The sequence below is a fragment of the Typopeltis vanoorti genome, chromosome 10 (assembly GCF_054136105.1).
Source record: "Typopeltis vanoorti isolate ZY-2024b chromosome 10, IOZ_Tvanoo_1.0, whole genome shotgun sequence".
NCBI lineage: Eukaryota > Metazoa > Arthropoda > Arachnida > Uropygi > Thelyphonidae > Typopeltis > Typopeltis vanoorti.
In genome coordinates, this window is record NC_143558.1 from 124625140 (window position 1) to 124640395 (window position 15256).

At 37.2% G+C, this 15256-nt stretch overlaps 1 protein-coding gene across 1 annotated transcript in view; it reads left to right on the forward strand.

Moving 5' to 3' along the window:
- Positions 1-15256, forward strand: part of LOC150102767 (uncharacterized) — a 146144-nt gene that overhangs the window by 115055 nt on the left and 15833 nt on the right. Inside the window, exon 3 of the mRNA XM_090399709.1 lies at positions 597-735. Coding sequence (XP_090255835.1) covers positions 597-735 — 139 coding nt within the window. The remainder of the gene's footprint in view (positions 1-596; positions 736-15256) is intronic.

Genomic DNA, 15256 nt, shown 5'->3' on the forward strand with positions numbered 1-15256 from the left:
TGATGTAATTCTGAAAACATTACTAATATTGCATACTAGAAGAAATAGAGGATAAAATAACTGTGACTTTGCTCAGAAATTCAAGTATAGCTTTTGGACACTTCTAATAAGTAAAGTGGTGGTATTATGCCAGGTGATGAAACCCATTTATTTCCTAGTGAGATGCCTAATACTACAGAGATCTGGTATTTCCTCTGAGGTGTGGATGCCACACCTCAGTCAATGCCTGTGTTACTTTACTCCCAGATAATTTTCACAGGTCTGATTTTTTTTTTTTTAGCTTTTTCTCTTTTTTTCACTAGTTGTATTTTAAAATTCCAGTTCAGTTTTGAAATACAAATCCTGTATTTCACATGTTCCATTAAAACTTTTACATTCCACAGGAATATAAAAGTTTTAGTGGAATGTCACATGATAGCTGTCAATGTATGGGATCTTAATGAATAATTTATTTGCAGTCATGCCTTTATCAAACAACATTACTGAAATATCAGTTTTTGTTTTTATTTTATTTTATTTTTACTAATCTTGATTTATTAATTAGTTACAAGTAATAATATAGCTAGCTTCATTACTAAAGTAACTCCTCTTTACAGAAAACAGAGGAAAAGCAGTACTCAGAAGAAATGCAAGCAGCTGCTGTTAAAGTTCAGGCAGGTGTTAGAGGATACTTGACAAGAAAAGATTTAAAGGAAAAGGAAAATAATCAACTTATCTCAGCTGATATTCCAAAAGGTAAGGATATGGAAACATTTGTTCAACAATTTTCATTGAGATAGAGGTGCAAGAGGGGTCGGAGTATGATTAACACACAAGATGGTAAAGTTTATTACCAGATTAAATTTTATAGAATGGGGGATGGGGTGTGTGTGAAAACAAGAGGCCACCTGTGAAGTTGTATAAGGAAGGTGTGAGCACACAGTTGACCAGATTTTTTGCATGGTAGGCAACAGTAATGCATTTCCTGAGACTGTGGTGAGCAATGAGATGATGAATGCATTTAAGGCACAGTGTGATGAGCTATGTGTGTGACAGTGACACCTTTCACAGTGAGACCTTTAAAACCTTGAGGTCTGGTGATGATGATAATAATAATAATAATAATAATAATAATATATTAAAGAAGTATGTTCAAAGAGACTAACAGTGTCCTTAAATTGGTTTTTCAACAAGAGTCTGTCTACCAATAAGTACAATTCTTTAAGAGTGTAAAGAAAGGAAAGGAAAAGAAAAGAGTACCAGTGCATATGAGAAATAGGGCTAACTGTGTGCTAAAAAAGCTTTTCAGAGATAAAATACAAAACTGGATGAATAAGATAGGAATTTTTTCAAATGATAATATGGATTTGTTAGCGAGTGATTGTGTTTTAGTAATCTAATGTAACCTAATTTAGTTACCTAATCATGGAAATGTGTAATCATGGGTTACACATTCGCATGTGTAACCAGATTACTGGTTACACATGAGAATATAAAAAGAAATGTAATGAGTAAGCTCATGAACAGTATAAAATACCGGCAAGAAAGATGACAAAGGATGGTTATTGTTATTATTATTATTATTTTGGTAACCTTCATGAAGTCAAAAGTCTTATCATGGGAGGCACACTCAACCAGCAACATGTCTGTCATAATAAACTTTGTTATTTACGCTCCCTGCATTCACAATGCACTCCGCTCACTAACAGCCCTCCACATAAAAAATCTACTCCTTACACTCCTCTTCACCACATCTTTATACAACTTCCAGGGATGGCCTCTTGTTCTTCCTATCTTAATATCTGCTCTTTTTAAAATTCCTTCTATCTGTCAGAATCCCTTAACTAACTTCAAGGTCTCTATCATGTCTCCTCTTTTCTTCCTACCACCAAACTCTGTAATCCACATTCCCCGAAATGCTTTTCATAACCAACACTCCAGAGTCCAGATGTCACATTGGTCATTCATCTTTGGCTCCTCTCTAATGTTTCCACATCACAATGAAAACCAGGTGACCAAATCTGAGCACAATAGTCCATATGTGGTCAGTCCAATAATTCTACCTAATTTTGCATCATCAGCAAACATTTGAAGATCCCCAGTCAATCCACATGAAATATCATTAACTCTTCTTCTTTTTTTTCTTCCTATCATGAATTTTAAGTGAAATGGCCTGACTTTTATGCTTGATTTTAGATAAAGTGGTCTGGTCTCATGCCATCAAGAAAGTGATGGCATGAGACCTAGGGGCCCAAGAACAGAACTCTCAGGAACACCACTGGTCACATTCCTTTTCTGAGACACTGCTTCATCAAACACAACTTGCTGGTATCTTTCAGAAAGCCAATCAGTTATCTAATCTCATCTTTTGCAGCTTATACACCAATCTCTCATGTGGTAATCTATCAAATGCCTTTGCAGAGTCCAAAAAAATGACTGTATATGAATCTCCCTTATCCAACACATTCATCACCTTATCATAAAAGGTAAGCAGATTGCTGAAGCAAGATCTGCCGGTCAAAAACACATGCCATCATAGAGAATCTTATATCCATCAACCAATCCTGCATTCTATTTAACCAATTTTTCCAACACTTTGACCACAACTACAGATAAGCAGACTGGCCTATAATTGGAAGCTTATGTACTAGAACCCTGTTTATGAAAGGTGTTATTCTACCTTCTTTCCACTCCTTAGGAACCTTCCCCACTGAAAGACTTTCATAAAATAACTAGGTCAAAGGCATTGCTAACCTTTTTGCATAATCTTTAAAAATACGTGGTGATATCATCCATTCTCACAGTCGTATTAACATCTAACCCAAGCAACATTTGATACACCTCATATTTTCACCTTTAATTCTCCTAATCCTTGCCTTTCTTCTACATGTTGCATAGCATCGTTCATGCCATTATGATATACACAGATGAAGCATTCGTTAAATAATTCCAATATATCATTTGCTACAGTTACTCTGATACCATAACTATCCACCAGCATCAACCTGCCATAATTATTTTTCTGCTTGTTTGCCACATAATAGAAAAATTCCCTTCAATTAGTTTGACCTGAGTAACCAATCTCCTCTCATATTCTACTTTTTCTTTTTTTTTTAACCATGGGTGTCACTTTACTGGCCTGCAGCTATATTATTCATGCATCTGTTTGCTACAAACTGTCTTGTACCTCCTCCATAACAACTTCTTTTGGAACACTGCTTACTTGATTTCACTGTTCATCCATCTCACTCCTACTCTGTTTATTTGCTTAACTCTTCGTATGCAGTTATGCTTTACTTGTGTTAGATACTGCCTTATCATTTAACATTGTCAACATCTTTTCTTCACAAATCATCAACCCAATGTATTGAGAAGAATTATGAGGAGAAAACAAGAAAGCGGGTTCCAGAGAAGTGAAAGAAGAACAAGACTATTCCATTATGTAAGGGAGATTCCAAGAAAGCAAGAAGATGAGTGACACCCTTTGGCAACTTGTATAGGAAAATATTACTTCTGCATTACTTCAACCTTAGTATCATCTCTGGGTTCTGGCTCCCACCGAAGAGACCTCAATAAAGGTCGAAACCAATCTGGGTAGTGATCCTTCACATAATGCATAGCATTATACATGTCCGCAAGGAGATGTGCTGTGCATTATGGGATACTAAGGCAAGTGATGTGAAGTCGTAGCTTCGTTATACGAGTTGCCCCAGTCCTCAAAATACTTCAGGCGCAAACTTTGTTTGCTTACACTTGGATAAAGGATTAAACCAAGTACATAATTTCTTGGTATCTTTAATTTATAGTATAACCAAGTGAAAAAACTTCCAACAACTTTTTGTAACAGTTTAAAAATTTTTTTAGCAGTAGTACAGTATTGTACTGCACATTACTGTAGTGATCTTAGCATACCACAGTAACAGCTGTATCAATGGATGATTTACTATTATTTCAGCTTGGTACAGCAGAATCATGGGTGCTAAATTTTTTTATAATTTTTTTATTATATATGAATACCCTTTTGTATGAAGTTATGAGTGGGAAGAGGAAATACAAGGAAGCTTGTGAACCTATCAAACGTAAATGTCTAACACTAGAACAAAAACGTGAAATTATAAAGCATCACAAACAAGGAGGATCATATGCTAATATAGCAAATGATAAAGGAATGATAAATCATTGGTACAAATGCTAATTAAGAAGATCAAATAAAAAAATATGGAATAGTCACTGCATCTTATATGACAAAAGTGATCATTAAACATTGAAATTCAGCAAGGGATAATATGGAGCGTCTTTCAATGATATGGACTGAGGATTGCAATCAGTAAAAAATTCCATTTAGTCAAATGACGTTCAAGCTAAAGCAATAAGTCTCTATAAGGTGCTAAAAGAAAATGGAGAATGAATATAAAGGTGAAACTTTTTAAGCAAGTTGTGACTGCTTTTATAACTTTAAAAGTATATGAGATGTCGAAGCGTTTTTTTTTTTATTATTATTTTTAACTTTTCTGTGTGCATTAATTAATATTTCTGCTTTTTATTTGTTTGCATTAATTAATATTTGTTTGCAGAAAACAAATGATGAGTAATTTTTTTTTCAACAATACTATAATTGTTTAGAATGCATTACACAATAACACATTATAACTAGAACTGGAAATTAGAACATCAAACTAGAACTACCAAGGAGGGGGGGAAGTGGATATGCAGACATCAGTGAGACAGTTGAGTGTAAGAATGTATATAATGTACCCGAGTCAGTAAGGGCAAGAAATCGGAATGGGATAGTTAGAATAACGCATCAAGATAGGGGTGGGACAAAGGGACCTCTGCATTTCATGTATACTAATGCCAAGAGTATTAGGAACAAGAAGGAAGAATTTTTGGCCTTGATGCTCTTCCTGGCTACAGGATATTGGCATTAGTGAAACATGGCTGACGGAAGATGATATAGTGAGTGGGATAGAATGTGTAAGTTATAGTGTGTTTAGGAGGGAAAGAGAGAATAAATAGGGGGAGGAGTGTTATTGATGATAGCTGATGAACTGCAGCCAAGGAGAATTGAAGGTGTGGAAAGAGGGGAAAATAGGTCCACAGCATAAAGGAGGATCCAAGACTACTGTCACAAATTACCGACCGATCAGCATATCAGGAGTCGTTGTCAAGGTCTTGGAGAAAGTAGTCAAGGGAAAAATACAGGAATGGATTGATGATAATGAGATACTGTACAGGGGACAGCATGGCTTTGTGAAGGGTAGATCATGCCTCAGTAACTTGCTCAAGTTTTATAACATGGTGACGGCTGAACTGGATAAGGGTAATGGGTTTACAGTGATACTGCTGGAACTGGCTAAGGCATTTGACAGGATACCACATGGAATTCTAATCCGTAAACTACAACATATGGGAATGGATATAGGGTTGGTGAGATGGATAAGTGGGTGGTTGATGGAGAGATATCAGAGAGTAGTTTATTCAGGAGTAGAGTCCAAAAGACGGCCTGTGACTAGTGGTGTGCCGCAGGGTTCTGTTCTTGGACCACTGCTGTTTAATTTGTTCATTAACGACATAGGGAAGGATCTAAGAGGAACAGTTCATTTGTTCGCTGATGATGCAAAGTTAGGTAGGGCAATAGTGAATGCAGAGGATGTCAAAATCTTGCAGGAAGACTTGGATAGATTGGAGTTCTGGGCTAAGGAGAATGGATGTCAATTTAATGTGACAAAATGTAAGGTTATGCATTTTGGGGTGAAAAGATTAGCAGAAGTATACCACATTGGTGGAACTGTACTCCATGATATTGATGAGGCCAGGGACTTGGGAGTGTTGGTGGATAGGGAGATGAAGCTTAGGGGATACATTGCAAAAGTGGCTAAATCAGCTCATCAACTCACTTGGTTGTTGAAAAATACTTTGACTAGCAGAGACAAGCAAGTTATTGTACCTCTGTACTGAGCCTTGATAAGACCTCATCTCGACTACTGTGCCCAGATTTGGTCACTGAGGTTTCTTCTTGATGTGGAGGAGGTGGAGAGGATCCAGAGGCGAATGACCAAGATGATAGCAGGTCTATGGAATGAACTTTATGAGAACAGATTGAAAATTTGTGGGTTGCAGAAATTAGTTGATAGGCGGAAAAGGGGAGATATGACTGAGACATTCAAATTGCTAAAAAGTTTCTATAAGATTAATTCAGAGGATATTTTTGAGATCAGGACTGGTGGTGGGAGAACTAGGGGACATCTATGGAAGCTGGGCAAGAGTGTGGTTAGCAAGGGTGTTAGAGCTGGGTTCTTTACTTTTAGAGTGGTAAATGAGTGGAATAAACTGCCAGAGTCTGTTGTGGGTGCTATGACAGTGAATGAGTTCAAAGCAAGGTAATACTGTTTCCCTTATACTGTTTCCCTTATGTGAGAATGTCGAATACTTGTGTGGACATGATGTTTAGGGCCTCTCTCGATGAGTCTAAGGACTCCCTGGAGTCGCCCGTAATAATAATAATAGTAAGAAGAAGAAGAAGAATGTTTCAGTGTGGTTTTGTATAACATAGAACTTTTTTGACACATGCTACGCTAAGTATTAATGTACTCTTTACCCCATCCATGCCTACCAAATTTCAACACGTTGTCAATGGATTGCTTTCAGTTGTTTGCGGATGATGTGAAGTTGGGAAGGGTTATATACGGCAGATGTGGCAGCCCTGCAAGAGGATTTGAATAAACTAGACAGATGGGCAAATAAATGGGGTTATCAGTTCAACGCAGCAAAATGTAAGGTCTTGAGGTTTGGGACACTGCATACTCTATTGGAGGAGCTATACTGGAGGAAGTAGGGGAGGCAAGTGATCTGGGGTTGATGATTGATAGAAACCTGAAATTCAGGGGACATATTGCAAAGGTGGTGATGGTAACTCAGAGGATTGCTGTAATACTGAGAAGGATGCTGACCTGCAGAGAAAAAAGAGTTATCATTCCATTTTATAAGACCTTGATGAGACCACACTTAGACTATGGTTCTCAGATTTGGTTGTCCCCAGTATTTGAAGGGGATAAATTGACTGCAGAAAGGGTACAGAGCCGGATAACAAAGATGGTTTCAGGACTGTACAATATGAGTTATGAGGATCGACTAAGGGAATGTGGACTGCAGAGTTTGGTGGATAGAAGGAGAAGAGGTGATATGATCGAGACTTTTAAACTGCTGAGAGGCAGTTATAGGATAGACATTGGAAAGTTCTTTCACTTGATGGAACGGCAGGAAGGAGAGTTGAGAGTTGAGGAGTCCACCCTCCTCATCCTCTTGCCATGCGCAAGAGGATGAGGAGGGTGGTTGAACCTTGGAATGCATTGCCTGAGAGAGTGGTTGGAGTGGGGATGGTTAATGGGTTCAAGGAATGGTATTTCCTAAAAATGACCTCCCACGATGAGTCTTTGACTCCATGGAGGCCTGGATAATAATGATAATGATAATTATACTGGCAACATTAAACTGGTAGCTTCATTCACTTGACCACTCACACAATCTATTCAGATTCCCATATATTCTTCATGAATCTTTAAAACATCAGTAATGCCCTAAAAATTGAATAAAAAGTCAATCACATTATAAAAAAGGGTACTCATAAACCAAAATAGGTAATAAGTCTAAATAAAAATGAATATTTATTTAGTAACACGGAAATTTTTCAGATTCTTATTCAGATTCTTCTTTAAGGCCACACTGCAAACAGCTGAATGCCTCCAGTTATGCCTGTCCTATTATCATTTATGTACAAGTTAAACAATAATGGTCTCATACTGCTTCAATCCACTGCTAGAGACATTCCTTTCTTGTGATACCATTCACCACATATAACCATATCATAACAATCTGCAGCCAATCAGCCATCCAACTCACTAGTCGCTTACTTAATCCGATCCACTCAAATTTAATTACCGACTGGCTATATGGCAATCTATCAAAGGCCTTTGACAAACATGCATTGCCCTTGTGCAGTATATTTGAGACTTTGTTGTAGTACATAAGCAGACTGCTAAAACATGACCTCCCTTTAACAAACCTGTGCTGATCATCATTACAGAATATTTCTTTTATCAACCCAATTCTGAATCATCATCCTCACTATCCTCTTGACCACCTTAACCTATGGTGCCAAAACAGACTCCATGCAGGAGACCACTAGTGACATTCCTTTCTTAGGATAGGATACCACTCCCTATATTCAGCCAGGTGATACTAGTCTGACTGAGACACACACACACAGACCAGCTGATAATTCATAGCCCGTCATATTTCCTCCTTTGTGAACTGGACTGGCCCTCTTGCAAGATTCATGTTAAATAGGTATGCCAAGGGCAGTGACATATGAACACTTTGGAAATGGGGCAGCCTCCAAGGGCACTATTGGCAGAATATTTTACTGATTATTGAAACTGATACAAAAAAAAAAAAAAAAAAGGATGCTTATCTACAAATTTTCCATGGACATTAAAAGTCTAGCTATACTGCTGGCCAAAGGTGCAATTAAATTTCTACAGCATTCCTTCAAGACATGCAGTGATATACTATCAATTCCTACTGCTTTATTCACATCAGCCTTAAGTAATAAATGATATCATGTTCATTGAAATACCCTGATAAACTTCTCATTGACCCTCAACTATATCCTCTGCAGCAATGACCAATCTATAATTTTCATCCACTGATATCATCCTCCCATTCTTTCTTTCTTCTAACTGGCATCAAAAGAACTCACTAGGATTTTTCTTGATTTCACTGGCTAATTTCTGCTCATACTGCACTTGGTACCAATGGAGTCACCTTCTTGATTGCTCTCTGCATGCAACTAATTCATGCTTACTCCTATCTTATTTAGCCTCTTCCCCTTTGGAATAGTCTCAGACATCACTGCTGTTAAATAAACTCTTGATCATTGCCAAGCATTGATCCAGCTATAGCTCCCATTTGTCTTCTGTTTTTCATAACCACAGCCCTGTAGTTTCAAATATATACATTTTTCACAGGAGTTCTTACATGACTAGTTATTATGCACGTGATTACCTTATGGTCACTCTTGCCAACTAGATGAAGATTAGACTTTAGTCACATCCTCTGATGAAATGATCAGATCTATCTTTCAACCCTCATATATCCTCAGTTGCATATTTCCTAAGGCAGATGTCCAATAAGATCTCAAGAAATTAATTTTCCTTATTCTATGATGCTATACAAGACAATCATTAAACTTACTGTTTTATATGAAGCAGAAACCTGGAGCATAATAGATGAAGTTTTTTTGTATCTTCATTACAGATTGAAAATCAAATCTTCTGAAAAGTCTATGGAAATGTAAGATAATTGAATTAGGTGAATGGAGAAGAAGACAAAATCAAGAACTATATGATATGAACTCTTTAGCTCCCCACTTCTGGTTGATCTGGTTGATGAAATTAGAGCATGCAGACTGATGGCTTGAAAAGAATGGGTAAGGAGAGAATTGCAAAACAAGCATTCAAGATGAAGCCTGATGGGCCGTGGCAGATAGATTGAGGATGTGTTGGAAGGATATATTCAAAAAGACTTTGCTGAGACAGGAATCCAAGAATGGAATGAAAAAGCTCAAGACAAAAAGGAATGGAAGAAGTTGGTACATGCAGCAAAGAACCTTAGAGATTCATCAAGATGAAGAAGAAGAAAAAGAAAAATCTCAACTTTGTGTGGACATGATTCCCCCTGCTATCACTCTCCTTCCCTTCTTACCCTTCCTATCCTCACAAAAATCTTTCCATTTCTATTCATTGTTATTCAACTGTCTTTCACTTATTCCAACTATTTTGGGGTGAATAAACTCAATCATTGCAACAATTTAATGTGTTATTTCTGATACTCCTGGCATTTATATAATAAGCATATCAATCATTTTTTGATTCACTCATTCATTCAATCCCTTGGTTTATAAGAAGTCTTTCTCCACACTTGCTCCTGTTTACTCCCATATATCTTCCCCTGTATCCTAAGCTATTCCTATGCTGCAACCCATACATGCATTTCATACTGCTTCCAAAATCCTCTCTCCTTATATGGTGTCTCCTCTCCCTAGCCACCTTAACTTCTTCCCATTTCCCTGTCCAACTTGCAGTCCTTTTCTCACATTCTCATCTCTCAAACTACTCAGCTCTTCACAGACCTTATGATCTCATCTGTGTTCCACTCTCTTGCTTGTTCACATCACCTTTGATCATCCCTTAGTTGCATCATTCATTATACTTCCTTCTTGCAACAGCCTGTCCAGTTGATTCACACCAAATTCATTTAAATGCAAATTCATCTCTTTTATACAATTCCATTCGCTCCTCAAATGTATTCCTCCCCCCCCCACACACACAGAGCTCTGTGAGCATACTATTCATGATTTTTACTCACTGTTTCAACTCATCGTTGTCATACCTGGGAAACACACCACCTGTCCTCTTGTCTTTCAATCTCCTCAATAACCTCCTGATATCCATCCTCACATTCTCCCTATGCCCATTCATTCCTATCACCATCAGTTATAAGTGGTCAACCCCAGTCCGAAAATATTAAATGGAAAATTCCAGAAATTTCTGGAATTTTCCATTTAATGGAAATTCCAGAGATTTTTTATTAAAATGATGAAATCATCATTTTAATGGTGATGAAATCTTGCACTGTCCCGCCTATGATATGAATCATCTCTTTATCCAGCATATCCACCCTGTATATGCTACCCACCCATTAGTCACTAGGTATCTATATTGGTTATCAGATCGACTGTCGTGGTATCGTAGTGCTTGTGTTCAATTAACCCTTACAGTATTTTACTACGTAATGGCTCCTGAAGCATAGGAGTGCTGGCAATTCGGATATGCCAAAGAGGAGCTCTAAAGTGCTTCCTTTAATTGAAAAGGTGAAAGTTCTCAACTTAAGAAAAGAAAAAAATATATATGATAAGGTTACTAGGATCTGTTGTAAGAACAAATCTTCAAATCTTCTATCCATGAACTTGTGGAGAAGGAAAAAGAAATTTGTGCTAGTTTTGCTGTTGCATCTCAAACTGCAAAATTTTTTACCTCCAAATACAACCTCATTGCTTCAGCCCTTGACCAGGGCATCACTCAGTTTATCAAGGCCACGTACACTTGCCTTGTATTTAATCGCATTCGATCAGCAATTGATGCAGATCTTAATCTGGACATAATACAGTGAATGATTTAAATAGTGAAAAAACAGACACTGTAAATGCCTTCTGGAAGAACTTGTGGAATGAAGTCATGAATGATTTTAAAGGCTTCCCAGGGATTGATGGAGAAGTTAGGAAAATCATTCACACAGCAAAACAAATTGGTAGAGAAGGATTTGCTGACATGCTTAATGAAGAAGTGGAAGAACATATTGAAGGCCATCGAGAAGCGTTAACAAATGAGGAATTGGAAAAAAACTTGTTGAGTCACCTACAGAGGAAGATGAAGAAGAAGAAACTGAAGAACTATAAATGTGGACATCACCAAAATTTGCCAAAGTGTTTCGAATTGCACAGACATTAATGGGCAAAATTATGGCATATGATCCTCAGATGGAACACAGTATTAAGGTTACCTGGGGATCCTTCGATCCCCAGGTAACCTCTGCAGCAACACTTTGATGAGACAACACTTTGATGAAAAAGAAAGAGACAACAACTTCTGATTACAATGTTCTTCCAAAGGGTTTCAGCAAAAAAACAGTCAACTATCAAGGATCTCCAGCCATTGACATCATCTGCTCCTGACATTCATCCATCAACATCATTATGGCTCGATGATCCTCCTCCAGATGATACGTTAGAAGGTCAATAGTAGCCTAATGCTACATCACAACATCATCATCACAAGAACTGTATTTTGAGAGAGAGAGAGAGAGAGACCACATTCATATAACTTTTATTGCAGTATATTGTTATAATTGTTCTATTTTATTATTGTAGTTATTGTTGTTAATCTGCTACGGTGCCTAATTTATAAATTAGGCACAGTAACATTCAAGAGGCATCAAACTTTATCATAGGTATGTATGTATAGGAAAAAACATAGTATATATATATATATACATATATATATATATATATATATATAAGGTTTAGTACTATTGGCATGTGCGGGGGGGGGGGTCTTGAAATGTATCCCCAATGGATAAGGGGAGGGGACTACTGTACTTCTCATATCCAAAGCATCAATCACCCTGTTTATCCTCCCACCAGGAAAACCAACTTTGTACACTCTCTCATCCATTAGGCCTTTAACTATGAAATCTGCATACAGTGCTACTCTTGAGTGATTCACTGATTATTCTTCTCCACCATCTTTCATTTCATTATTTCATGCTCTTCTATTTGTATCCACCAAATATTAATCTCATTTTTACATACAACTTATTTCATCTTAATTTTTCATCTTAATCATCTCCTTATTAAGGAGTCCTAGGACTCATCACTGGAGCCATTATGAACTATGCAAACTATGTAATCCACCATCTTTGCTATACAATCCACTATATGCACAGTATTCTTGTATGAGGTAAGTTAAGTAATCTACAACAGGCTTTCCCTTTCCAGCACTACTGACCAAGTCAGATAAGTTGCAAAAATGTTTGCTATATGCAGTAATCTAATATAAATTGAACATTTACCTAGCTAAATTCCTCATAACCCTCTCTACACTCCCCATACTCTTGATCTCTGTTAACCAGTTTTCCTTTCAGATACACTGTAGAGGTTACTTCTTCTTCTTCTCTCTTGTTCTCTGTCAGTAACTCAGATCACAATCATATGCAAGTCTTCTGTCACACAGAAAACCCTCCTGCCATCACTCCCAAACTTATGCATCTCAAGTCTAGAAAAGTACCAAATGAGACAACCTCTGGAATTTCTACTCTTCCTTTCCATAATTTAACTATTGTTCTCTTTTTTCTGACCTAAACATGTGATCTGAATGAGTCATAGAAATTATCCTCACTGGCATGAAGGCCTTCATTTCTCATTCTACCCAGAAGGGAAAAACTCAGTTTAACACAGGTTGCTTGCAACCCCAACTTCATACTCAGCCTATGTTGTAAGCCAACCATTAGAAAATCCGCATAAGGGAAAATAGAAAAAAACTCATTTTTTGTTCAATGGGAAGTTTTGTCATCTGGTCTCTTGCAAAAGCCATTGGATGCAACTTCTGTTTCACATGCACTTTCACCTCTCTATCTCATCTAGATGTCTATGGGGACATCCATGGAAGCTGGGCAAGAGTGTGGTTAGTAAGGGTGTTAGAGCTAGGTTTTTTACTTTTAGAGTGGTGAATGAGTGGAATAAGCTGCCAGAGTCTGTTGTGGGTACTATGACAGTGAATGAGTTCAAGGCAAAGTATGGTAGATACTGTGTGAATGTTGAATAGTTGTGATTGACATGATGTTTAGGGCCTCCCTCGATGAGGCTAAGGACTCCTTGAAGTCACCCGTAATAATAATAATAATAATATACACAGTTAATCAAATAGTACAAATATATTTAGAATACAATAATCCTTTATATACAACTTTCATTGACTATAACAAAGCATTTGATTCCATACACATTAGCCTCTTTCCAGCACTTTGAAAGGGATGTGAATCGAGGAAAATAAATGTGGCTACTTCAAAACCATTTATGAAAATAATGAGGCATCTATCAGGTTGGAGGGAAGTGGCAACTTCTTTAAGAGAGAGAGAGAGAGGCATCAAACAAGGTGATTCCATTGCTACCAAACTTTTTACAGCAGCCCTCGAAGCCATTTTCAGGGACCTGGATTGGGATGATTTTGGTAATAATATTTAGGGGAAGATCTGTGTTTTGTGAGTGACATCATTCTGTTTGCTGAAGATGGCTCTCAACTCAATCTGATGATTAATGAATTAAGCATAAAAAAGCAAGGAATAGGTCTAACAATAAACGATCATGAAACAAAAATATTGGCAAACCATGAACATATCCCATTGATGTTCAACATACTATAACAGAATATGTAGAGAACTACAAATACTTAGGACAAATGATCTCCATGTCAAATCTCTTTGACCTTGAAATCCAGTGCAGAATCAACAGTGCTTAGAAGAGCTACTGGGAGAATGAAGCATTGGATGAAAGGCGACTTCCCCATTTGCCTAAAAAGAAAACTATTAGATATGATTGTCCTACTAACCTTAATTTATGGTTTCTGTACTTGGGCACTAATCACCTAAACAGACAAAAAAGCTCCAAGTTTTCTCCACACTCTTCTCCATTGCCAAAGAGCAATGGAGAAGAGTGTGCTCGGAGTATCCAGATTATTTAGAATGAGAAACAAGGGACTTAAGAGACCTAACAAAAATAAAACACAACATTTGAAAAGTTTGGAAATCAAAGTGGAATTGGGCAGGTCACTTGGCAAGATATCAAGATGATAGATGGCCAAAGAGAGCAACAGAGAAGGCTGCCAAGAGAAGAGGTCAGAAAATGTGGAAGACAGAGAAAAAGATGGAAAGATGACATCGAAAAACAGCTCAGTGTCACATGGACAAGAGTAGCCCAGGATGGGGGGGGGAGAGAGAGAGAGAGTGGGAGAGGTTGGGGGAAGGCGTTTGCCCTGCAGTGGGACATCTGGGCTAACAATAGCATATTATATTATGTAAATGCGCAAAGAAACTGGCAATACCTCTGACCAAGCTGTTATATATATATATATATATATACTAAAAAGTATATATAATATATCAGTGGTGCCGCATACCTATTTTGGTTGGGTGTGCTGCTCTGTGGCATATGCAACCCGTTCTACAAAATTCACATCAGTCTGACCATATGACTGCATTTTTATTGATGTATGAAAGTTTTAAGAGTGCATAGCGCATCAGCACTCATCTTAATTTGTCCAATGCAATTAATTGTCGGATAACTTTGAATACTTTAATTTATCAATTAATTATAACCAAATCTATGTAGATGGGAGACAATGTTTTTGTTTTAAGACATATTAGAAAACAACAATGAAGGAAAATGCTACATATTTGAATTACTCAAAGTGTAAAATTTGGAAAAGGAGGATGAGGCTTACCACCTTCAATTATAATCATACAGTCCACAAAAGCTCTGGCAGAAAATGGGACATTCAGTAGATCATCAAAACTGAAAAGTTAAATATTGTTTATAGAAAATTATATATTAAAAACTTGTTTATGTTGGTCAATTGGTAGAGACCCTGCTACTGATGGCTCATGC